At 42.3% G+C, this 27022-nt stretch overlaps 1 protein-coding gene across 1 annotated transcript in view; it reads right to left on the bottom strand.

Annotated features, from left to right (window-relative positions):
- Positions 1 to 27022, bottom strand: part of SCD5 (stearoyl-CoA desaturase 5) — a 152434-nt gene that overhangs the window by 16197 nt on the left and 109215 nt on the right. The window contains exon 3 of the mRNA XM_035004668.1: positions 23391 to 23596. Within this exon, the coding sequence (XP_034860559.1) occupies positions 23391 to 23596 (206 nt within the window). The remainder of the gene's footprint in view (positions 1 to 23390; positions 23597 to 27022) is intronic.

The following is a 27022-nucleotide window of genomic DNA, read 5'->3' as shown; positions in this document are numbered from 1 at the left end:
CTCCCCAGTGGAGCAGAGATGGGGAACGACCGCTCACGAAAATATCTCCTTTGGAAATTTGCAAGGCAGTGGGGGGAAAGACATATTTTTATTTTCTCTCTGCCTTCAGCTTTATTTGCTTTTGAGGTCTGCGTGTGGAGGTTAGTTGCATCCATCCACTTGAATTTAATGTGTCTTTGTACAAACAGCTTGCATTCATTCACTGTGCAGCAGTTTAAAAGATAAACACAATCATTTCAGAATTTCAACACAAAGAGCATTATTTGTACCTCACCAACAACGAAGTGCTTAAAGAAAAGACCCAGGCATGCTGATTGCTAAGACCGAGTAAGGAGGGTTAAAAGCCTTTTTCAAAGCTTTGATTCTAAGTAGATGGCAAGTTTTTTGTGGGCAGGATTTGTCTTGATCCAAGTCACATCACCTGCAGTTCCTTGAACACAAAACACTCGTTAACACAGTAGGTATCTCAACACAAGTTTAAGTTGATTAGACTGCTGTTCTAGTCTTTCTCCGGGGCTCTTTGTCTCTGCCTTTGTCTTTCTCTGTCCTTCCTCCCTCCCACCACCCTCCTCCCTTCCTGATTAGTTCTCAATTGTTCTGGATAAGTAATCGGAACATGGACTAATTCCTGACGGTATATAGAATAGGATGACTAAAATGAACAATTAAAATCACTTACAAAATAATTTTTTAAACAAAATTGCTGCATTTCCAGTTTCTCTCACCCTTACAGCTCCATTCCACTTTCATCCTTCCTATCTGAGATTAAGTGAGCATTGCAGGAAAAAACATAACCACTTTTCTTAATCTGGGACCTATGAAATTGTGTGCAAACTCTTTTGTGTATTTCCATTTTCTGGGGCTCAAAGTCCACAGCTTTCATCAAATTCTCAGAGATACTCGATTCCCAAGGCCCCAAACATTTGATGTTGTTGTTGAACTTTCATTTTCTTTGTTTACTTTAGGATTTAGGTAAAAAAATTTAATTCAGTTTAAGGAAGGGTCAATTTAAAGAATTTAAAGAGGCGCCTGGGTGGCTCAGTCGGCTAAGCATCTGACTTTGCCTCCGGTCATGACCTCAGGGTCCCGGGATCAGCCCCATGTCTGGTCTTGTGTCACCCCATGATGGGCCCCCACGTGGGCTCTGCACTCAGCAGGGAGTCTGCTTGTCCCTCTCCCTCTCCCCCTCACCACCACCCGCCCTGCTCCTGCTCTCTCTCCCTCAAATAAATAAATAAAAACCTTTAAAAAAATAAAATAAAGAATTTAAAGAATAGTACTTTTATTTATTTCTTTTTAAAGATTTATTTATTTATTTGACAGAGAGAGAGAGACACAGCAAGAGAGGGAACACAAGCAGGGGCATTGGATGAGGGCAGGGAGCCCGATGCGGGGCTCAATCCCAGGACCCTGGGATCATGACCTGAGCTGAAGGCAGACGCTTAATGACTGAGCCACCCAGGCACCCAAGAACAGTACTTTTAAAAATGAGATTGCCCGACCTTTTTTGTCAGTAAGATATTAAAAGGGATTACAGTGATGCTAGATAGAAGTGTGTGTGTGTGTCTGTGTGTGCACTCCCCTGATCATTCTAGCCTATATATATGTGGACCTTTTGCTGAAAGGACAGTCACCAACTGACAGAGTTCAACTCTCCACCCCCACCCCAGGAATAAAGTTTAATTCCAAACTCCAATCCACCATAAGCTACTCATGGGCAGCCGGTCTCTGTGCAGGAAAAGGGTCAATGGAGTCACTTCAGCCTCCTTCATGACCAGTGTCACCTGCTGCAGCTGAATTGATTAGGTAGGCTGACCATTTTGTTGAGAATGAATAGGCTGATATAAACACAGCTTCTTCATTTCACACATGAAAGCCATGATCCTTGGGCACAACACATGCGTTCTAGCACATTTCCTACACACAAGCTGCGCCGTCCTTCCAAAGCTCCTCAAAACTCAACTCAAATTGATTTCTTCTAGAAAGCCTACCCTGATAAACCCCCTCAACTATGGTTACTGCATTATTCAACATCCCATCAGTACAACTGTACTGTAGACTCAAGAAGACAATCATTTTAGAGAGTTGAGTTGTCTGACTAGCTGATGGTATACATGTTCAATTGCACCAACTTTAAAAAAAAATTGTATGTGGAAATCACTACCCATTTTTCTGCCTTCTTAATCAGTTTATGGAGCAAAATGTGACCTTCCTTGGTGGTGATGAGTGTCTTATCCTGGGTTCCCCAGAAGGCAGGGCTTAAAGACAAAAGCTTATATGCTACTATTTTATAAGAGGAGTTCAGTCCAAGGGAAACAGAATGTGGGAGGCAGGGAGGGTGGGGGAGCTGATAGGACTGTGTGTTACTGAGCCAGCCACTGCTTGATATCTCAGCCTGGTGGGACCGTCTTCCAAAAGACCATATGGATGACTAAGCCTCAGAACACTCCCTCTGGGAGGAGGATGCGGGAAGAATGTTTCTACCAGCAACCCGCTCCCATTGCTCCCACCCCCACACGAACTTCTGGATTATGAATGTGGCTAGAATCCACATTTCAGGCATGCTTAGTTAGCATTTGACAAACTTTAGTGAGTTCATAAACCAGAGGTCCATTACAGGCTTCAACTATTTTTATCTCCAATCACCCCCCAAAGCGTTTGTAATTAAGATAAGGGAAATGAATTTTCACTGGTAAAATCAGTGGTCGAAATATGTGGATTGAGGCGCCTGGGTGGCTCAGTTGGTTAAGCGACTGCCTTCGGCTCAGGTCATGATCCTGGAGTCCCAGGATCGAGTCCCGCATCGGGCTCCCTGCTCGGCGGGGAGTCTGCTTCTCCCTCTGACCCTCCCCCCTCTCATGTGCTCTCTCTCTCTCATTCTCTCTGTCTCAAATAAATAAATAAAATCTTTTAAAAAAAAAAAGAAATATGTGGACTGGCTAGAAATACTACAGGTACCTCTCGGCAGCATATATTCCTCAGAGTGACATCACCGAAGGCTTTGCTCCCTCCCGTGCCCAACTACTAACAGAATTCTGTTGCTGGATTCTGACAAGAAGGTGGTATTCCTGCGGCATGCCTTCCCTGCAAGGAGCTCACTGACATGTCCCAAAGGGCAGCAGGCAAGGCTTCATCAAGCTTCTGATGCGTTGCGTGGCTGTTTTTGTCCCTAACTGCTAATTGTGGTAGAATTTGGTTTGAGGCAGGATTCTGCTGTAGGGAAGAGCCGTTTCCTTCTTCCTCTTCTCACACTGGAGTTGGCCAAGGTCACTTCCCAGCAGACACGGCCAAGGGGTCTCTTGTTGCACGATCTTTGTTCTGTAGTCCTCTTGCCGTACCTTTAAGGGTTAGAGGCACCACGAGTCCTGGTAGGAGACACCGCACAAATGGGCAGCGTGCTCATGAAACTTCCCACCTCACACTGGGAGGCAGGACCCCAGGCTGCTGAGCCATACTGTGAGGAAATGGAACTACACCACGGCTGGTGGGTGTGTCCAGGTGCCACTTACTTCAGCAGCTGAGGGTGTGGCAGCATCTTACAAAAATTATCACCCCAAAAGCTGGCTCTCGGCTGTGGGTTGTCCAGCACGCTCCACAGACTGGGTAGTAAACACACTCCTCAGTCCGAAAAGTATCTTTGGGGGTGCTAGGTGTTTCATTAGTCTCAGTAAATAGAAAGATGAATAGGACATAGGCATAGTCCTCAAGGAGTTTATGGTCTAATGAGACAGAAATACAAGTGGATCAGTTCAATACAACATGATAAGCAGCAACATGAGATATGCCCAAGGTTCTACAGACCTGATGAGAAGGGGCACTTCACTCACTCTGGGACAATGGATCTCAAACTCTTTGGTCTCAGGACCTTTTAAAGTATTTTATAAAGATTTAATTTATTTATTTGACAGAGAAAGAGCACAAGCAGGGGGAGCGGCAGAGGGAGAAGCAGGCTCCCCGCTGGGCAAGGCAGCCACTTAAACAACTGAGCCACCCAGGCATCCCCAGTATTTTAAATATTATTGAGAGCTCCAAAGAGCTTTTGTTTATGTGGGGGTACATTTATCAATATTTATTGTAGGGGAAATTAAAGCTGAGACATGTTTCATTGATTTGTTAAATATTCAATGTTAATATAAAATTACATACAATATATAATATAAAATAGTATCTATAATATACAGATGCATTTGTTAATATTATAAAAGAAATGTGGAATTGATTAAAATAATAAACCTATTACATGTTAACATAAATAACACCTTTTTGAAAAATAACTATATTTTCTAAAACAAAAAAAAAGTTTTAGTGTGAAGAGGTCATCAATTTACATAATTGCACATCTCTTATGATGTGCAGTTAGAAAAGGGAAGACCTCACAGAACTCCTAAAAGGGGCTTAGGGAGCCCCCACCCAGAGAGTCCTTGAACTGCTGACCCCCGCTTCCTGGATGTGAGTTTTGAAGAATGAGGAAGAGCTGTCTAGGTGAAAAAGAACATTCTAGATCAGTGCTTCTCCAACAATCACTGCGCATCTGAATCCCTTGGGGCCTGGGGTGGGGCTTGAATCCTGCATTTCTGACAAGCTTCCAGGTGTTACTGACGGTGCTGGTCCCAGAACCACACTTTGAGTAGCCGGGACCTAGGCCAGAGGAATAAGAGAAACAGAGGTGGTGTCACAGAAGAGCATGAAGTGTGAGGGGAATGGCGGAGCTCCTAGAGAGTGAAGTACCAGGCGGGAAGTACCAGGACAGAGCGTCAGCATGCCAGGGAGATAACAGACAGTCGTCACTTTTCCCAAGGGGATGTCATGAAAAGGTTTTAAGCAGGAGGCAACTCTGGCTCACATGTAAGTAAGCATCATTTCTTATTCTGAATAACTCAGAACTGCAATAAATACAGAACATACACACAGAGCAAGTGGGCAACAGGATGAAGTGGGGGAAGAAGAAAGATAATATTCCCTATACAGGGTGCCCAGGTGGCTCAGTCGTTAAGCGTCTGCCTTCAGCTCAGGTCATGATCTCGGGGTCCTGGGATCGAGCCCCACGTTGGGCTCCCTGCTCAGCGGGAAGCCTGCTTCTCCCTCTCCCACTCCCCCTGCTTGTGTTCCCTTTCTCGCTGTCTCTCCCTGTCAAATAAATAAAATCTTGAAAAAAAAAATTCCCTATACTGCATAGCTTCCTAGAAGAAGCATGTGCTTTGCTTGGACTTGGACAGAATTTGCTCAAATTGCAGCCCTGCCATTTACAAAATGTTCCTGAGTCAGCTTCTCAGAGGCTCAGATTCCATCATGGGTAAAGATCTGAGAGATCCGAGTTACACGGGCAGAGAACAGAGTGCTACCTAGTGAGTACCCACTGAACTGAAATCCATATGATAAAGGACGTTATAGAGATAATAAAAAATAACAACGAGAAGTGATTATTGTTATTCTAAGACTAGATACAGGCTTGAAACGAGAGACCCGAGTTTATTAGAATTTTGTATTTTCAAGAGCAAAAAGATTCTGAGTGAGAAGCTGAGGGGAATCACCTAAACGTAAATGGTTCGCTGATTTGCACACCAGGCAGCGTGAGCTCACAGCTATGCACAGTGACAGAGGGCGCGGGCCAGCGACTGCGGGAGAAGGACCTCAGGTCTCAAGGTTGTCATCCTTTCTGGCAAGACAACTTGGACCCAAATTTTCAATAGGAAATTTGAATGGCTTAAGTCGTAGTCTCCCTGCTCCCCTTTCTCCTGATCTGATAGTACTTGGTACAGATAATAATGAGCACAAACACAGAGCACAGAGAAGAAGAGTCATGTTTGCATTTTAAATAGAGCCATCCCAGTTTCAAAAATCTCTCTCTGTGTGAGCACCCCCATGAGAAGGACTTTCATCACTTCTATTCCTCTTTTTCTCTGGAAGCCCTTGGCCTTGAAGATCCAGAATTCCCCTCATCCCCCCTGGGATTCTGAGACTCTTCATATCTCATTCTTACCCTGAAGCATGAGTTATTACGTTCCAGATGATGCATTGCTTTCTCAATCCCCTGAAACAAATATTGGCTCTCCGATTGTAAATGAACGTTTTCATTATCCTAAAATTCCAGGTTCTTAGTTGGACAGAATTGGAAAGCCTGTTCGTTTATCTTGAAATATATCGAGATATATGGGGTTTGTCTAAATCTCTTGATAATTAGGACATCTGAGTAATTGTTTTTCTCTATTTTAAAATGAAAGACAAGATAAGAGTAGGTTTATAAAAGAAAGCCAAATGTCAGAAGAGATAGCACACTTCAGTTGAGTCAATGAGCGTGTTTTGACAAATCACATTATCTCAGCACTAAGAGTCTTTGTATCTGTGTGACAGATTTGTTATTGTTTTATATGAAAATAGGCAGCGTGAGGAGAAATAAGTGACTTGGACAGGGAGACAGTTCAAAGCTGATTTCTGACAAGGATTTCCTCAGCCAGTGGGCGGACAGAAATTTCTTTGGTTTTTCTTTCACCAGGAATTCATCCTTTCTCATCTTTGTATTTTCAGTATTTTATTTTTTTAAAGATTTTATTTACTTATTTGACAGAGAAAGACACAGTGAGAGAGGGAACACAAGCAGGGGGAATGGGAGAGGGAGAAGCAGACTCCCTGCCGAGCAGGGAGCCCGATGCGGGACTCGATCCAGGGACTCCAGGATCATGACCTGAGCCGAAGGCAGTCACTTAACCAACTGAGCCACCCAGGCGCCCCTAATTTCAGTATTTTAGACTAAGAATTTGACTCTTAGAACACCCTTTGCATCGAGGTTCGCTCCCCAGGAAGGGAGCATTTGCCTATGCTCCTGTTCCTTCATTCATTTATTCTTTAATTTTCTGAATCCGTGGAAGCATTTCTTTGAGAAAAGCAAGGAGGGAGGAAGGTGAGTTTTTAATTTCTAAGGCTGATTGAGTCAGCTATCTCGCTGGTGCTTCTCGGCTGGAGCCCTTTGCCCTTGGTGTGGCACCCAGTGGCGCTGCGAAAAGTCTGGGCACCTTGACAATTCCTGCTGTTCACCTGGGACAGAGAGGGAGGGGAGCTAAGGTGTCTGTGTATCCAGTCCCTGTCCCTCTCACTGGGATAAAAACATGGCGATTCTTGTCAACAATAACCACAAAAATTACAGAATGTCTAGGAATAAACTGAACACAAAACATCCAAGATCTGTATTTAGAAAACTATAAGCCCTGACTGAAGGATGTAAAAGAAGTTGTAAAAAAGGGATAGACTCTGTCCCGGAAGAATGAGAGTGTCAGAGAAGACCATGAACCATCACTTCACGTGGACCTTGAGGACCCTCTCTCCTTTACTGTGCATTCCCTCAGCTGCTTTCATATATGGACTTGGAGACCTCTGGTTATTTTATAAGTATGTGTCTTTTCTTACCCCCCCTTTTTTTTAAGAGCACAAGCAGGGGTGGGAGAGGGGGATGGGCAGAGGGAGAGAGAGAATCTTTTTTTTTTTAAGATTTTATTTATTTATTTGAGAGAGAGTGTGTGCAAGCAGGGTGGAGGGGCAGAGAGAGAGAGAGAGGGAGAAGCAGGCCCCCCGCTGAGCAGGGAGCCCTATGCGGGGCTCGATCCCAGAACCCTGATATCATGACCTGAGCCAAAATCAAGAGTCAGACGCTTAACTGACTGAGCCACCCAGGCGTCCCTCTTTTCTTCCCAATTAAATGATACGATTAATAAAAGCCAAGACTATCCCTTTTCTTCTCTTTATATCTTCCATTTCCCTTAATACAGAAATGCCTCTACTTACAACTTTTCCATTTAAGGAAGTTCACAGTACAAACAAAGCAGGGTGGAAAAGGGCATCAACTCTGCCCACCACCAGCAGATGGTTTTAGCAGTCACAAGCCATCATTCTGCCACACATTGTTCCTTAGTCAGAGGGATGTCAGCTGGATTGGTGCTCAGTTCTGAGCTCTTTTATGAACATCAGTAACATCATCAGTCTGAAAGTGTAAAAGTAGTGAGTACATTTAAAATGTTGCAAAAAAGAGAGACACGATTATGATGGAAACAAAAGTAGAAATAATTTTTCAAAACTGAAAGTGGTGAGCAAATGCCTATTATTGCAGGGTGCGCCTGGCAGAGCTGGAAGAAGCCTTAAGGCCAAAGACAAAGTCATGAACAAAAGGAAGGAACAGGGATTGGTGAAATGAAAAAGGCAACTTTCGGGGTTGTGGCTGCATCTTAGCAGCAATGAACGCTATCCCTTGGCCTAAACTTTGTTCATCCTGGGTAAGTCCAGGAGTTTATGAGTGAACTTAAGCCTAAGCATGGTGAAGAGTGTTCATGAGTCTGCTGTAAGGTAAGGGTGGTTCCCCAGGGTCAAAGTTGCTGGGTTCAGGGCCCATCCAAATCAGCAAAACCTCATCTGTTGGCCAAGGAGAGTGCTATAGCCATAGGAGGTCCACATTTGGGGGAAAATGGTGAAGACAATGTAAGGAAGAGAGGAGTACTCCCGGTTTAAAGCTTTGAAGGGCCCACTTATGTTTTGATTTATGTGGATGCATCTGGAAATTGGTAACTTAAACCTCTCTTAGTCACTTTGAACTTAGGAAAAAAATGGACACAAGAATGGGGTTTTAGAACTCAGGTCTTCATAAATGGAATAGCTTCCATATAGAGCTTTACGTGTGGTTAATTACACAAATATTTATTGCACATCTCCTCTGTGATGGGCCCTTTCACACACATTAATTTAGTCACTCAATAATTCTGTAAAATAGGTATCACCATTATCACCATTTTATGGCTGTGGAAATGAAATCCGGAGAATGCCAAAGTGGTCTCTTTTGATTCCAAGGTGCTGTTTTACCTCTCCATACATAGCTGCCTCCTTGTGTCAGCCAAATGAATGAATGAATAAATAACCCAATGCTAATATACATTATAATTCTACCTATGCTTCACACAGTTAAAAAAAACGGCTTGATTTTTGAATGTACAACTATTACTTTATATAATGTCACCAATATATAGAGTATGTAAATAATGCCACCAGTGTTACTTGATATAATATCACCAACTCCCATTGCTGTGTGTCTCCCTTCTGGCCTTCAAAATATCTCCAGGGGCATAGAAGGGGCATGCAGCATGGAGTGCCACTTTGAAGAGTGGTTTCAGTGAGTAATAACAAAGTCAAACAGGACCCCCCAGAAAGGGTTACTTTTCAGTATGTATCTTTGATGCAATTTACAAAACATCTTGCAGCCTCCTGGTTGAGGGCCCTTCCTTGTCTTTGGAAATCCTTTATACTGATAGGGAGTAGAGAAAACGGCTGAGAATCCTAACCAGGGTTGTTTAGCAAGGGTGTAATTTCTCCAGTGCTCCTGTGTAAATTGTGGTTATAACAAAACCTCATCTCTCTCAACCTAATCATTCCATGACACATTCAGGAGGATACAACATGGTGAAATGAACACGGAGAAATTAGAATAAAATGTGTCAAAGGAAAATCTCCCTAATAGCTTTGACATGACAACCTATACATGAATAATCTAAATATTCATTCTGGGTAATAGAACAGCCATCAACAAATTCGTTACTTAAGACAACCAAAACATCACTGAGATACCACCTCACACCAGTCAGAATGGCTAAAATTAACAAGTCAGGAAAGGACAGATGTTGGTGAGGATGCGGAGAAAGGGGAACCCTCCTACACTGTTGGTGGGAATGCAAGCTGGTGCAGCCACTCTAGAAAACAATATGGAGCTTCCTCAGAAAGTGGAAAATAGAGCTACCATACGACCCAGCAATTGCACTATTGGGTATTTACCCCAAAGATACAAATGTAGTGATCCAAAGGGGTAAGCGCACCCCAATGTTTATAGCCCCAATGTCCACAATAGCTAAACTATGGAAAGAGCCAAGATGTCCATCAATAGATGAATGGATAAAGAAGAGGTTATATATATATATATATATATATATATATATATATATATATATACACACACCATGGAATATTATGCAGCCATCAAAAAAAAAAAAACCACAACGAAATCTTGCCATTTGCAACGACATGGATGGAACTAGAGGGTATTATGCTAAGCGAAAAAAGTCAATCAGAGAAAGACATGTATCAATATGATCTCACTGATATGAGGAATTCTTAATCTCAGGAAACAAACTGAGGGTTGCTGGTGTGGTGGGGGGTAGGAGGGATGGGGTAGCTGGGTGATGGACATTGGCGAGGCTATGTGCTACAGTGAGCGCTGTGAATTGTGTAAGACTGATGAATCACAGACCTGTACCTCTGAAACAAATAATACATTATATGTTTAAAAAAAAAGAAAGAAAATAGTAGGAAGGGAAAAATGAAGAGGGGGAAATCGAAGGGGGAGATGAACCATGAGAGACTATGGACTCTGAGAAACAAACTGAGGGTTCTAGAGAGGAGGGGGGTGGGGGATGGTTTAGCCTGGTGATGGGTATTAAAGAGGGCATGTATTGAATGGAGCACTGGGTGTTATATGCAAACAATGAATCAAGGAACACTACATCAAAAAATAAATAAATAAAGGTTTCAAGAGAATAAATGGGAAAAAAAAGACAATATTTTCACTTCAATTGTCAATTGACAAGGGGTCCCCACAATATATTGCTATTTGCAGTTTGTATAAGAAAATGTACTTGAATTTCACAAATATGCATGAATCATACTCTTTCAATTTTAGAAAGGGACTCAGCCTATTCAAAAATGTTCACAAAATAGCTATCACAAGGACATTAACCTCATAAATCATTTCACGGCAAGAACTACAAGCTGGACAATAATTAATGGATTTGTTTCCAGTTAACCAATTTATTTCTTACTTTAAATATATGCATTTGTGCCTTCAGATGCCTCTTGTTTAAACAACTTCTCCTATATTATTCTCTTTCTAGCTTAGCAGTAGCTGGATTCTTTAGAGAGTCTTCCATGAAGCAAACCAGCACTAAAATGACTATTATTACTTATTGAGTAGTATATAGCAGCTCAGAGCACTGGGAGGAATATGAACAAGAAATATGTAAATGCTCCACGTGTTGGGCACCTGGGTGGCTCAGTTGGTTAAGCGACTGCCTTCGGTTCAGGTCATGATCCTGGAGTCCCAGGATCGAGTCCCGCATCGGGCTCCCTGCTCGGCAGGGAGTCTACTTCTCCCTCTCCCACTCCCCATTTGTGTTCCCTCTCTCGCTGTGTCTTTCTCTGTCAAATAAATAAATAAAATCTTTAAAAAAAAAATGCTCCACGTGTTAATTTATCTGTATAGACACCAGATTCATTTGTGGCTCTTCTACCTTCCTGTTCCATGAGAAGAGGAGAATTCTGGGTAGGAAAGTGGGCTTTGGCATCTCACTTTGTTAGATCTTTTTCTTCAACAAAAATGGAGGAAGGAGATGAAGAGATGGTATCTTTGTCCTCAGCCAGTGGGGGATTTGGACTTGTGTGGACAATAACTGTATGTCCCTTTTAAAAAGCAAATGAAAAAAAAAAAAACCCACATATGAACACATATTTAGCCTCACTTGTAATCAAACATCTACAAATTCATTATGCTATGAATATCACAAGTTGAGAAATTTATATATTATTTGACTCAGCTATTCTGATTTTAGCCAAAGGAAAATATCATAGCTATGATCAAAAATTTATGTATAAAGTTATTCATCTTGGCATTGTTTTAATGATAAAAAAGGTGAAAATCCTTCAGTATTCATCAGAAATAATAATCCATCCTCACAATGAAATATTAAGCAGGGACTAAAACTGGAAAGATTCCACAGGATTCCATTGGGCAAAAACTGCAGGTCCTATAAAATAGAAGGCAGAGTTCTGCTTCCACCTAGGATGTAGAAAGTCACAAAAGAACATTGTTTCCATCAGAACAAAGAGAAAAGGTGGGCAATATACAAAATAATAACTTCTCTTGAGCCCACCAGAGAGATGAGGTCACAAGGCAACTAAGTGAATTGAATTCCAAAGAGTGGTAGGCCCATCCATAAACTGCTTCACTTGGCAGAGCATCAGGGAAAGATGTGGCCACTACATTAGTAGATGAAAAGAAATCAGCTAAACATTTAATGAATGAATCCTTAAAGGCCAAGTGTGGGCTAGTGCGTCAATTTAGAAGAGCTTAGAGCCTTAGACACAAGGGAGTTTGCATTCACCCTCCAGCTCTGTTCTATAGACCTGCACTGGGTGTTCCCAAGAAAGTCAGAGGCAAAGGAGGAAATTTGAGAGAGCCCCCCTCCACCATATAGACATGCAGGAGGTAACCAGCTGCTACCGAAAGACAAGCACAAAGCCTTGGCTTCTTCCCCAGAGACTTCTCTTATAAAGCCAAAGTCTTAAGCCGCTGGGGGAGGGCAGAAAATCTTCCGCCTCTAGGACCAGGCAAAAGTCCAATGCTTCTTTGAGAATAAGAAAAACAAAACCTGCTTGTCTCTGAGGCGGGAGTAGGAAACTCTCACCCCACTCCCAGACATAGGCAGAGCCACTGCCGCTGAGGGAGGGGTAGAAGCAAAAACCTTCTGTCCCCTGATTTGTGCCCAGGATCCTGCACTACTCCAAAGCAGAGACCTCCTACTGTTGGGGGAGAGGCAAGAATGCTCAAGAAGCCTTAATCCCAAGGTTCAGGCACTCAGGGCTTGCCTCAGACTGATACAGGACCAGGACAACAAAGAAATCCCAAACCTCTACAACAAGACATGCATAGAGAAGCAACAATAGAAGTCCCCTCTACTTGGGATAGAGGCCATAGAGAGAGCATATAGAGAGATGTCCTCTGTGGTGCAGGTATGCAGGGACAGCTGAAAGCTGAGGGTAAGGCATTAATACTTAGAAATCCTCTCCAGTACTCAAGGGTCTACTCTTAGCATATGATAGCAGCAGCTATCTACTGAAGTCCATGGTACACTAAACCCAAATCTAACTTGACTCCTGATTGACTGACTCAACCTTCACCCTCTGTCACCCTCCCCTGCCTCACTAATGGCCTGAAAGAAGAATAGGTGTGGCCATTGTCAAGCATAACTTATATTTACCTTAGTATTTCTGTTCTTCTAGACATGTCCTGCATATAATTAAAAATTACAAAGCACATAAAAATGTAAAAAAAAAAAAAACATTGTCAAGAGATAAAGCAATTAATAGAACCAGACCCAAAGATGATTCAGCTATTGCAACTATGGGGAGTTTACTATAATTAACATGTTAAAGAGATCTAATGAAAAAGGTGGGCAATATGCATGAACAGATGGGAGATATCATCAGATAGCTAGAAGGTATAAAAGTGTCAAATGCAAATGCTCGACTTAAAAAATAGTATCGGAGATATGGAATTCCTTTGATGAATTCATTGGCAGACAAAACATAAGGAAAGAATTAGTGAACTTGAATATATGTTAATGAAATTATTCAAACGGAAATATAAGTTAAAAAGGAATGAATTAAATAGAACAGCACCTCCAAGAGCTGTGGAAAAATATCGAACGGTATAACATAGGTGTAATTAGAGTTCCTGAAAAAGAAAAGAGAGAGAAAAGAAGGCCAAAAATAATGACCAAAAATTTCCCAAAATTAATGAAAGACAACAGTCTTGGTTCCAAGAAGCCCAAAGAATCTTGAGCAGGATAACTGCTTCCTCACAAAACAAACAAACAAAAACAAAACAAAACAAAAATCCCTATACACATCCAGAGTCAAACTGCTGAAAAGCAAAGATAAAGAAGAAATCTTGAAGACAGTGAGAAAAAAGAAACATTACATGCAGAGGAATAATAATAAGAATCACAGCAGACTTCTCAGAGACTATGCAAAGCATAAGACAAGGGATTGACATCTTTTAAATCTGTAAGAAAAAGACTTGCCAATCCAGAATTTTATGTCCAGTAAAAATACCTTTCAAAAATGAAGATAAAACAAAGACCTTCAGACAAACAAAAGTTGAGAATTTATTGCCAAAAAGCCTGTGCTACAAGAACTGTTAAAGGCAGTTCTTCAGGCAGAAGGATGGTATCAAATGGAAATTGGGATACATACACACATAGAAAACAAAGAGGCCAGAAGTGAAATAAAGAAGGCAAATTATAGGGCAACCTGGATGGCTTGGTCGGTTAAGCATCTGCCTTTGGCTCTGGACGTGATCCCGGAGTTCTGGGATCAGAGTCCCGCATCCTGCTCCTTGCTCAGTGGGGAGCCTGCTTCTTTATCCTTCTGCCTGCCACTCCCCCTGCTTGTGCTCTCACACGTGCTCTCTCCTTCTGTGTTAAATAAATAAATAAAATCTTAAAAAAAAATTCTCTTTTAAAAAAAGCAAATATTAAATAGATTCTTCTTATTTTAATTACGTTTTGTTTAATTACTTTAATTACTTTTTTTTTTTTTAAAGATTTTGTTTATTTATTTGAGAGACAGTGTGAATGGGGGTGAGGGGGAAGAGCAGAGGGAGAGGGACAAGCAGACTCCATGCTGAGTGTGGAGCCTGATGCAGGGATCAATCCCATGACTCTGAGATCATGACTTGAGCCAAAATCAAGAGTTGGACTCTTAACTGATTGAGTCACCCAGCCACCCCTGTTATTTTAATTACTCTTAAATAGTATGCAGGGTATGAGTAAAGTTTTGTAAAAAGAAAGCAGAGCATGATTCATTAAAAAAACTTTAGGAGAATATACAACCAAATTTTAACTGATTTTTTTTCTAAGTGGATTATAGATTATTTCATTCTTTATAAAGTTTATTTGCATTTGCTAAATTTCCTGCAGTGAACTTTTATTACATTTTGCACTAAAAGTAGAATTTTATTCTTATATTCTGTCTTAAATATTTTTTAAAGATGATGTATGGATCTCAAGAGCTGTGAGGTTAGAAAAATTTTATAAGGTAATTGTTGGAGGAAATAATAATTAGAAAAAAAAATTTCTGTTATGAAAAGTTTTCTCCACCTTTTTGCCCTTCTGGTAAAAAGAGAGACAATGAAAAGGAAAAAGGGCTTTCTTCTCTGATGGCATAAGCCATTGGTAATAAATCTAACTTTTAAGAAAATAAATAAGTATTTTTTTTTTAAAGATTTTATTTATTTATTCATGAGAGATAGAGAGAGAGAGGCAGAGGCAGAGGGAGAAGCAGGCTCCCAAGGAGCAGGGAGCCCGATGCAGGACTCGATCCCAGGACCCCGGGATCATGACCTGAGCTGAAGGCAGACGCTTAACCGACTGAGCCACCCAGGCATCCCAATAAATAAGTATTAAATATAAGCCTCTTATAAGAGTTACTGATGCTCTCTCTACTGGATGAAGCCTTGGAGCTGGAGCCACATACATGACTTGAAGGACTGTTTATGCCAAGAAAATATCAGAAGATGATTCTCTATGTGGTCAAGAAATAAAGCCAAGAATTGATGGTATCTAAGTATTACTGAGAACTTGTACCAAAATGTCTTTCATAAAATTTAATCTTGCTTTGACTTCTATATAATTACTTAATTTTTACATTAAAACTTAGCTGAGATTCTTCTCAGCTGCGGTAGTAAAGTAGTATTTTACTAGAGAAAGAATAATTTAGTGCAAACATCTGCTATTCTTTTTTGATGGTTAATTGAGGCCATAGGGAGCCAGAATATTTAGAATTCAAGTCCAGAATCAAGATACCATCATCTACATGATAGAGTTATTGTAAGGATCAGAGATAATGTGTGAAAAGACATGAAGTAAGTACAAAATAGGCAGCTAATAAATGGCAGCTATTATTGGCTACTGAAGTGTATTGAAGATAAATGAAGAAGCCTTCACTGCCATCAACAACGAAGCTAAGATAACACTTTACAAGCAGCAGTTCCAGAATCCACTGACACCTGTTAATTAATATGTCTGACATGCTAGTCAGTGAAGTATTGAGATTCCAGACATTTGAGAAACTGTCTCCTCATCTTGCCAGGGGAATTTCACATAGACATGAAATGGTCAGTGTGGGGAAAGAAAAAGGACCGTTAATGCAGTTGATGTATTTTTATGCACCCGGAACGGGGTTGGGGGGGTGATGGGAGGGAGGAAGAGAGGGAGAGGGGCAAATTGGTAAATGCTCACAAAGTTCTCATAGGAAAAGTACCTCTTACAGAGGCAAACAAATAACATTTTGACTTGGAAATTTTTAAAAAGTCAAAATGAGCTGTTGAATTATATGCCACACTGGTTTCTCCCTCGCCCAAATTTTTAACCACTAAAATAGGGAAATGTTGGTGTTGATGCTGCAACCTCAATATTGAATCATCTCTTTCTTGTATCGCAGAGTACAGTTCAGCTCTCTGGCTATAGCAATCAGTTGCTTTAGGAAGGCCAAAGGTTTAAGAAGAGTAAGGGGTGTTCTACCTCTTCCACTGACGTTTAATAAAAGAAATCTAATTAAACATAGTTCACGCTTCTTCAGCTGATTTCATCATATCCTTGGAACTTAGAGGTTCAGAATTTTAACTTTCGATAACTAGAGCTGGATGCAGGGACAACTATTCAAAGAAAAAATGATTTCATCCTCAAAACATTTACAGCACCAGGATAAGATGCAAAGATTTGAGGTGAGGGCAGAATGGGAGAGAAGATTCCAGGACTCAGGCTGTTAACCAAAGATAGACTGCTCCTCAGAAATGGAAGACGAGATTCAAGGAGAGGGAATATTTACATACACAGGGAACATATGGAAAGACTAAATCAGAGCAAGATGGTGACATGAGGAGAGAATAGAAGAGGACAAAAAAATCCTCATCTCCCCCCCGAAAAGAAGAAGAAGTCTGCCTGAGCAATCAGCTAAATGGCTTTTATTCTCTAATGAAACTGTGCAAAAGGAAGAACATCCTAGCTTGGAGAGCATAGTGTGACTAATGAGGGAAAATGTCCCCATGCAGAGAAGGGCACAAAGGAAGGAACAAAGCCCTTTGGCAGGTGAAGATACAAAGACTGTGGGAACAGAAAGAGGCAAATAGACAAGAAGGAGTGAACCCAAACAGATTCATGGGACAGAGACTAACAGGAGAGATGGAAAGGGGAGCAGAAAATGTCTGTCTGTGGAGAGAGAGGCCCAGTCAGGCAGAGGGCAGATGCATGGTGGGGCTTCCTCTCTCATATTCCCAAACCCAAAGAGGGGGATCTCTAGAAAGAGAGAGCAAGTGTCCTCCAGAATCTGATTCTCCTGTTGACTGTCCCTTCCCCAGCACCTAGAACAATTCCTGGTATATAGTGGGTGCTCAAAATATAGTTGTTGGATGAAAAGTGATATATGCAGAAAAGGGAAGGAAGCTGAATCCCCTGAGAAATGCCATATGCCTCATGGCTTGCATTATTAAGGTATGAGGTGGCAGAGAATACACCAAAGAGCTGGGGTCTGCATATAGCATAAACAAGTGATGCTTACCCTGGGGCCAGTTTGGTTTTGCTGTTGCAGGACCATCAAAGACCCGAGTGAAACAGGCAGTGGTCAAAGCAAGGGTAATTGATGAGCAAGGAAGTAGCAGAGGGTGGCACTGCCACCCTTGTCTGTCCCCAGATCTCACTCACAAGTCTAGATGTTTGAATATCTCATCATCCAGGGTCTCTCATTTGGGGATTATTTCCGTAGAGTTTTCCACAAAATACAACTAACCAACCAAGGCCTTGAATGTACTCAGCCACTCAAAATCACTATTACCTAGACAAGAATTGTTCTATTAACTTAGCAACCAATAGGGTAGGTCTCCAAGGAAAATGGATTCAGAATAGAGACTCCCTGGGAGCCCCACATGGAACTCTGATCAAAGAGCAATGGATTTGGTCAGCAGAGTTGGAGTCACGTTGGTTGTAAATTCCCAGATGACTCATCCCACTCCCTAGGGGATTCCCCGCATGGAAGATGAGGGGGTGAGATGCAGAAGTGAAGATGAGTCAATTGTAGACCTGTCTGACTGCTCTGGCCTGGCTATTTGATGTCATCAACACAGAAATACATGTAGGTTTAGACATAGGATTGATATAAAGTCACAAAAAGGAGGGTATCACCGAGAGAAGTGATATTCATCACTGAAGAAAAAAAAAAAAAACTAATGATAACAGACCAGGGGAGAAATTGAACTGAAATAGGCCTCAAATAGATTCTAGCCATTCAAGTGTCAATCTTATTGGAATGGCAAAATTTATACATTTTCATATCTTCCCAGGGCACCAAAACAGAAGTGCTTCACTCTTCTGGATCATTTCATCCATTTTCTCTTAGCTTATCCCATCACCATGGCAATGAGGCAAGGACATTGTTTTCATGTGTCTGGACTAGACTAGTACCTTTGTCAATTACTTTGAAAATGCAGATGACAGTGTCTGCGTGCTACTTCTAAGGAAATTTCTTATCTAATAGGGGAATCAATGGGATAAGCAAAGCATTAGGAGGAACAGCCTCTGGATTTTATCCTCATTCTGCCATCTCGGAAAAATGATGTGAGATTCCAATTTCTGCTCACAAAATGGTGGCAGAAAGGCCACTCACTTGCTTTATAATGAGAAAACATCAGACTGAGTAACTTGTGATGGCCAGTCATTTTGCTTAAGTAATTAATTAAATAACTATGGGAGACCCTGCTAATTGCTTACCCCATATCAGTTCACACTTTCTTCCATAGGAAAAAAACCAAGATTTTATGCAAGGGTGCAATGCATCACCCAAGAGACTACATTTCCCAGTTTCCCTTGAATGCAGACATGGTTAATGTGAGGTGTGTGGATAGGCTGTATGTGTCTCCAGGGAAAGCTCTTTATAGGTAACTGACTCAAGTGAGCAGTGTTACCCCCCATCCTCACCCCCACCTTCCTTTTGGTTGGAGCTTTAGTGGTTACCTTGGACCTTAAAATGAAAAATGAAAGTCATATGCTAAGGTTGATGGAGCAGAAGATAAAAGAATCTGGTTCTCGACTGACCCTGTGATGCTGTCATAACCTGGGCCTTCACAGCTCTTTTATATGTAAGGGAAATAAACTTCTATTCTGCTTGGGCCAAACACAACTCCTAACTGACAGACCCACTGCCAACCTTATGAGTGGCCCCCTTCTAGGCTCACCCCAACATTCTCAGGGCTCAGACTAAGAGCAGAGGTGGAGGCTCTAGCCTGTGGTCTGCCCATTTCTCTTTCTACCCCTTGCTCTGCCCTCTCTCTGTGGACAGCCAAGCTCATGCTTCTAAGCTCATCCTCAGGCTAACAGTGCATGTTGGCCACTCTTCAGGACTAGGGTACACACACCTCCCACCAGGAGGACAGAGCCCTGGAGAGGCTGGTGTAGGCTCTGGAAGTAGGCTCAGAGCCATTTGGGCAGGGAATTCCAGGTTCCTCTAACCCTGAGGCATGGTCTACAAGTGAGAGAAGATTCCAGGTGGTATGTGCCTTTGCCCTGTGATCTCCTTACTGCATGGGGAAAAGCACAGCCCTTGTAGGATGGGACCTAGGGCAGGGTTCAGTCACCAAAGTCTAACTGTGATACCATTAGCTTCTCTCCATCTCACCTCCTGCCTTTTTGTCATTCACAACTTGACAGTAGAGCAAAACTTGAAGTGGTCCAGTTAACTATTTGTTATAACAGTCTTGGTAAAATTATCTTTAAGAGGAAAAGTCTAGAACTATAGCTTGAATTATGTTGTTTTCCTGTTATCTTTAATGCCACTATCTTCTCTCTTTTATTATACTGTATAATGGAAATTTGATCAAGCCTGGATCTCTGGCAAGCCTTTTTTTTTTTTTTAAGTAGACTCCACACCCAGCATGGAGCCCAACATGGGACTTGAACTCATGGCCCTGAGATCAAGACCTGAGCTGAGATCAAGAGTCAGACACTTAACCGACTGAGCCACCCAGGCACCCCTGGCAAGTTTTTCTTTGGTAAGTTGTCATGAGGATGGCTAAGAACAAGTTTATCAACCAACTGCAATATTCATGCTGGATCAGCACTAACATTAGTGAGTCAGCTGCAAACCCAGGGCACCGAAACTAGAACACATAGGAGAACCACATAGGAGCAGGTGGAGATTCTGACTAGGGGAAGAACTCTATAAGGTGTGCCACTGAAGTGACCCAGGACTGGGCCTCTGTTACTCAGGGAGTCCCCCACTCAGCTGAGGGTAGCAAGGACTGAGACCTCATGTGGCAGTGCTGCCAATGACAGGGTCCACCCCCACCCCAACTCATACCCCAAGTGCGAGGACTCAATCTTTAAGGAATCTGTGGCCTCCACATGGCCTGACTGGCAGGACCAATAAAGTTGGTTTCATGGACATGAAGATACCCAAACTGTTGCACTATGTCTGTGTATTCTGGAAGCTCTCTCCTTTAGTGATCCCTGCAGTGATTTTAAGCCTTATTTTGGATTATGGTTGTCTATGTTCTCCAGGCTGGATAATTACCAAAGAACATGAGTACTCACCCACACTTCAGAGAACTGCTGTAACCCCTTTCAAACAGCAAGGTATAATCAAAAGAACATTAGGCAAAGAATTTGAGATGTAGGTGGTCACCACAGAGTAAATGTTTGTGTCCCCCCCCAAAATTCATATGTTGAAACCTAATCCCCAACGCAATGGTATTAGGAGGTGGGGCCTTTGGGAGGTGATTAGGCCATGAGGGTGGAGGCCTCACAAATGGGATTAGTGCCCTTACAAAGGAGACCCCAGAGAGCTCCTTCCCCTCTGCTGTGTTGGAACAGCAAGAAGATGGCTGTTTATGAACCAGGAAGAGAGCTCTCACCAGGCACCAAATCTGTGACACCTTGATCTTGGACTTCCCAGCCTCCAAAACTCTGAGAAATAAATGTTTGTTGTCTATGCTACCTAGTCTACACTATTTTTGTTATAGCAGCCCCAAAAGACCCAAGACAGTGCTTCTATCTCCAACTTTCTATCTACATTTTGTTTATTCATTTCCCCATAGGAGAAATGGAAGGCATGAGCTAAATGATTTATAAGGTCCCTCCCTACTCTAAAGTTCAATGGCTCTATGTAGTTCTATGTATTGACAGATATTTTAAATATCCTTTTCCCCATCTTCATCTTCTTATCATCTTTCAGGTCTTGGGTTGGAAGCTAGTTCCTTCCATAGGCCTTCCCTCACCCTCACCAGCCTGCACTGTGTCCCCATGGTGCCCTATAGTACCCTATTATAGCACTACTCTCACTAGGGTATAATTGTTTGTAAATTTATCTGTGGGTTCCCTGCTGGTCTGCAAATTGAGGGGGTACAGACATCATTCTTTAAGGTTGTATCTTCAGCACCAATTCTTAGCAGGAGCTCAATGACATATATGAAATGATGATGTGAATGTATGGTTTATGATAGCTACAACCCCTTTAGGTCACTGGGCTGGTGATGAAAGATGTTCTCAGATAACTATTCAGGGAACATGCTGAAATAGTCTTGGTTCTTCTGCCTGTATTTAGAAATAGTCTTTGGACATGTGTACCATGAGTATACACCTAATGAATCAGATGACCACATTTTTTTTTAAGGAAAAAGATGGAAAAAAAAAGTTTTCCACTTTTATGATGAGAGAAACCCAGACGATTATACTCAGCTCAGTTCTCATTAATAAAACAGAAGATCTTTTGCCTTCTCATCTGAGCTCTTCAGATTAATCTAAGGCCTGATTGTCCCAAAGCATTACTAATTATATAGCAACATCATTTATATCACAGAATTGGAAATGACATACATATTCAGTTGCAGAGTGATGGTTAAATAAACTGTGACACTAACTAGTGAACTCACACAGCCCTTCAACAATGGTGCCTCCAAGATAATCTGAAGTTAAAAGACAAGACATAAAATTACATTTGCAGTATGACTGTCATCATGCAAAATATATCAAATATAGGGATAAAACATGGAAAGATATGTTACAGATTATTAATAGTGACTGTGTTTATGTGTTAGGACTGAATTATGTTCTTCCTACTTTTCTGAATTTTGCAGATTTTCTTCAATGACGTAATATTTTATGCTCATGGTGAAAAATCAAAATGAACAAATCATTTCATTGTTAATTGAAAACATCCTGTTATTTCTGCTATAAAATTACTGGTGTGTCCACCTGAAATAGCTGTGTTGAGACACTCAAAGACCCTTGGGAGAAACCAACAGAAGCAGGGGATGGAAACACACTGAATCCTCTGACCTGTGTAATAATAATCACTGATCTAAGCTCTTAACTGTGTGCCAGGCGTTTCCCATACATTTTGCTTCATTATGTCCTCATAAGAACTGTAGGAGACAGTGGTCAAGAGCAGTCAGATCTTTTGCAAGCACATGGAGGAGCCACAGAGTTTGATCCTAGGCAGTCTGTCTCCACATCTGCCATTTTGTCACCATGCATTGCTGCCCACTCCAGTGTAAGGAGAGAGACCGAGGGGAACACGAGCACAATTAGAAGCCATACTTCCTTTCATGCAAGAATCATTTGTGTCAGACAAAGGTGCAGCCTCCATTTCTATTTTCAGGAGTTTCTATTTGGATAAGTCCTCAAATGACTCCTGCTTGTCAGTGGAGATGGTCTCCGGTAACCACTTTTTCACCATATTATCTCAAGGCTCTAACCAGAATGCAATCCATAAATTGTCTCTCTTTGCACATAAATCCATTACTTTGGGGGCAAAAAGTCCATTTATAAATGCTCTCATAGTGGCCCACTTTGCAGAGCCAGACCAACATGGATACAGTCTATGCCAGCTTCCTGGTTAAAAGGCTAAAAATAGCCAGTCTCTATTTGCCAGCACAATTACAGGCAATTTTCTCCATGTGCCTATTGAAAGTAGATCTACCCTGCAAATGCTGACCGACTGAATATGCTCAGCTGACACGATTAGTGCATACCAGCACTGTGAGGCTCTCTGTTACATGGTCGCATTTTCTCTGCACAGAAACCTACTGGTGTAACATTTCAGGAGTCAGGGGAGGGGAGCCGTCACTACAAGAGAATTCCAGGAGAAGAAAGCAGGATATCTGGAGAGTCCAATGCTGTTGGAGTCAAGTTTTGCTAAAATAAAGCAAGTCCTCCCGGCCCTCCCTGCCACCCCAGGGAAACCTGGATGGGGGAATGGGGGACTACAGAAACAGATTCCATAAAATCAGTCGTGCGGATTGGTCTGAGGGAAATGACATTGGGCTTAAAGGAAATCCATTTTGATTTAAAATTAAAATTAAAAACAAATGTGTAAACAGGGAAGACTTAATGAGCAAAAGGAAATGAATAAACAGAGGTAAATCCTAACAAGAAGGGTAAGTGCTATGAGGAGAACTACTTGGGGGTATTATTGCACCCCATTGTGCTCTGTCTCTTGGTCCTGTCCCCCGAGGGACAACTCTATGGTGTCTATTCACTTACTTTCTCTGGAATCGGACCACAGGATCAGCCAGCAGGTCAGTGAAGTCAAGCTTGCTCCCCTTCTCGATGACATCACGATGTTTGCGAACAAACAGCCAGCCGATGTGGGAGAAGAAGAAGCCCCGGCGGGCATTGTGAGGATCAGCATCAGTCTCTGAGTACTTGTGGTGGACTCGGTGGTCCCTGGCCCACTCAAAGATGTCATTCTGCAGAGAGAACACAGACCCTGAGTGAAGAGACAAAGCACCCTGGCACCTTCTTGAAAGCTTCTCAGCCTCTCCCTGGACACATCCCCCACCATCCTCACCACTGACTTCCACTTTGCTCCCACAATCAACCCACAATGTCTTCACCTCAAGTTCAATCCCTGGGGTTGGTCTGGGATGGTCTCCTTGAAAACAAGAGGAGATCCTTCCTTAGTAGGGATCTGAGCTTGTGTTTGGGGTGTGCTCCCTGCAGGAGGTTCAGGCTTGTTGAGTGAACGAGAGGGAGAACCTGGAAGTTCTGGTGAAGGCTACGGAAGTCTCCTGGGAGCTCATTCATGTCAAGAAAAGAGGGATCCGGGGCGCCTGGGTGGCTCAGTTGTTGGGCATCTGCCTTCGGCTCGGGTCATGATCCCAGGGTCCTGGGATCGAGCCCCGCATCGGGCTCCCTGCTCAGTGGGAAGCCTGCTTCTCCCTCTCCCACTCCCCCTGCTTGTGTTCCCTCTCTCGCTGTGTCTCTCTGTCAAATAAATAAATAAAATCTTTTAAAAAAGAAAAGAGGGATCCAGTCTCAAGATGAAGTCTTGGTTGTCAGAGGAGAGGGGCAACCTTGAGTGTGAAAGAAGATTGGTGCTTGGCCTGAATCTCTCTGGCCTCTCTCTCATTCTTCAATGGCCTTCATATCCAACTTACAGAGAACAGGAAGCCAGTTAAGTAAAAACCCAAAGAGTTATTCATCAAATCTCTGCAGAATACCAAGACACAAATAATACTGTTTGAAGACTGCTCTAACAGTGTGTCACAGGGAGGGAGGGGAGGTCACTTTGGCTCCCTGTGGAATCTGAGGTACTTGGCCTGGCCGTAGAAGCAGAAATGCCTCAGGGACAGGCCGTGCTTACTGAAATCCCAAGAGAGACTCTGGTGCCCGAGGAAGGAGAAGCATTGTCTAGCAGATTCTACCAAACCCACAGACAGGGTGGGGCTCAGGTACACAGGGCGGACACATCCTATTGACCCTCTCATGATGGGATACAAAGGGAGGGTATCAAATGACTGGAGGTTCTGGGTGAGCTATCAAGGACAAGAACCAATGGCATTTAGGCTGATAGTATTAATGAAACCTTATCTATAGTCAAGGGCCAGTGAGAGCTCTAGACTTTTAGTTTAGACTCAGTTTTGTTTTTCTTTGATAATGCTTTCAAAACTTTGAGGAGGCAAACTACACTGGGGAGTAGTGCTTTTGATAGGAAAAGTAGTCTGAAAATAGAAATAAATTTATATAGTGCATAAGCCCTTTTTTCAGAAAAAAAAAAAAAAAAGGTCATAATGTTTTATACTATACTTCTCAGGCCTTAGTCATGTTTTCACTAGCAACCTGCCAGTTCACAGATACTGGCTTCAACCTGCTGATGAGAAGAGAGGGAACAGTTTTATTCTCAAAATTCTAACAGTTTCTTAATCCAAAGGGGGTTCATTGAGTTTTTGGTTTCTTGGGCTCATCCAATTGCTGCTGGAAGGGCTACTCAACCCTTTATCCAATGCTGTTTATCCAACAGCACCACTGAAAGCTTCACCTTTGGGGAACAGGACAGACAGAGGGGAGGTAGACAGACCTGAGGAGTTATATGCTCAGCTTTGAATATAAAAAGAGAAAAGAGATTCTTAGTAGCCTGTGCAAGGCAAAAATGATAGCCTGGCTTACTGAGATAAGAGGTCTTTAGGTTTTACCAGAGTATTTAAACATGGTGGTTGAAAGAGTGAAAGTATTTATCATTTATAATCACAGAATCTGGAGTTAGAAAGTGGTCAAGACCACTGCAGCCCAAGGAATAATTTATTCCTTTTGCATTCGTGTATTGCAATGCCCACATGAACACAGGAAGAAAGGGGGATGCTCTGTCCCCGGTTCACAAACGGCAAAATTAAGGCTCAGCAGACTTTTACTCAAGTTCGTTGGGTGAGTCACAACAGTAATGGAAAACAGACAGCCCTCCTTCAGTTCTTAGTTCACTCTCCTTCCAACAAGGTATTTCCCTCCTTCTCCAAATTTAGAGGCGGAGAGTCTTTTACAGAGAACTCTCATTTTCCTTGTTAAAAGGTTATATTGGTTCTTTATCACAATGCAGTTTTATAAAAACTCTAAGTAGAGGGTTCCCGGGGACTGGCAACATTGTTCTCACACAATTCAGCTTAATGCAACCACAACAAAAGAATGATGATGCAGACAGGTTGGAACAGAGATGTTTGTTTGCTTTAATCTCTCTTACCTAGATACCTTCCAAAAAAAGCCACTCGGACTGCGACAGTGGGATGAAGCAAGGGTTTGGGCCACTTTCCAAATGGTCGAGCATGTAATCGAGCCCCCAGTACTTTAAGATATATTTTTAAAAATCTTCTGTTATTGTTCTGTTTTTTGTTTTAAACGCTAAAGCTGAGTCCAGTGAAAAAGTGACTCAAAGAACGAGATATAAGCCGACAACAGGGCAGAAGAGAGCAAGATTCACATGCTCACCCAAGGGCCTTTTCCTTCCGACTTATCTGCATTTTGCATCTATCCTGGAGTGACCGTGAGTGGGAGCCAACCCATGAACAGCCTTTGTCTTTGATGAAAAGCTGTGTGTACTTAGGGTGTGTTTGGTACAGTCAATATGTGTGAAAGGACGAGTGGAGGGCTGATGAGGAGGGCGAGGTGGCTAAGCAAACCTCAGGTGGGGAGTAAGAGGAAACAGCCCCAGCAATATCCTGCTAATCTCTTTTCCCCTCAGTGTTTACAAAGGGAACTTTGTAAACACTGAGTTTACTCCTGTAAACTCAGACAAGAGCTGACTCCTCTTGTCTGGAACTGTGTGCACCACTCCATCATCCTCACTTCAAGGGAAAGAAAATCAAAATTGAGGCACAGAGAGATGGCGAACTTCCATCAGTGAACTGACTCTTAAGTAAGCGTATTCTGTCTGCTCTGTGCCCTGTGTGCACAGTTCGGAAGGGGCGTGATACTAAACTCCGCAGCCATTTCTGAAGCCCAAATACTTCAATGCTCTCACAAATCAGTTGACAAATGATTCCGTTTGTGACTCAGAGTTTACACCTAACAGTTCTGGGAGATCACAATCATAACACGCAACCCCATTACCTTCAAAAATGGACACTCACTTTTATTGAGTTTATTGATCATTCTTGGAAAAGATGTTTTTTAAGGATTTTATTTATTTATTTGAGAGAGAGCAAGCAAGACAGCAGGAGCAGGGGGAGCAGAGGGAGAGGGAGAAGCAGACTGCCTGCCGAGTAGGGAGCCCGACATGGGGCTCGAACCTAGGACCCCAGGATTATGACCTGAACCACAGGCAGACACTTAACCGACTGAGCTACCCAGGCACCCCTCTGGCAAAGAACTGGAGTGGTGAAAAGTACTATGTTAGTTAGTTCTAA

This window comes from Mirounga leonina, unplaced genomic scaffold, assembly GCF_011800145.1.
Source record: "Mirounga leonina isolate KUSES-001 unplaced genomic scaffold, KU_Mleo_1.0 Mir_129, whole genome shotgun sequence".
Lineage (NCBI taxonomy): Eukaryota > Metazoa > Chordata > Mammalia > Carnivora > Phocidae > Mirounga > Mirounga leonina.
Note: the sequence above shows the minus strand (reverse complement) of the source record. Positions and strands in the feature narration are given on the sequence as shown.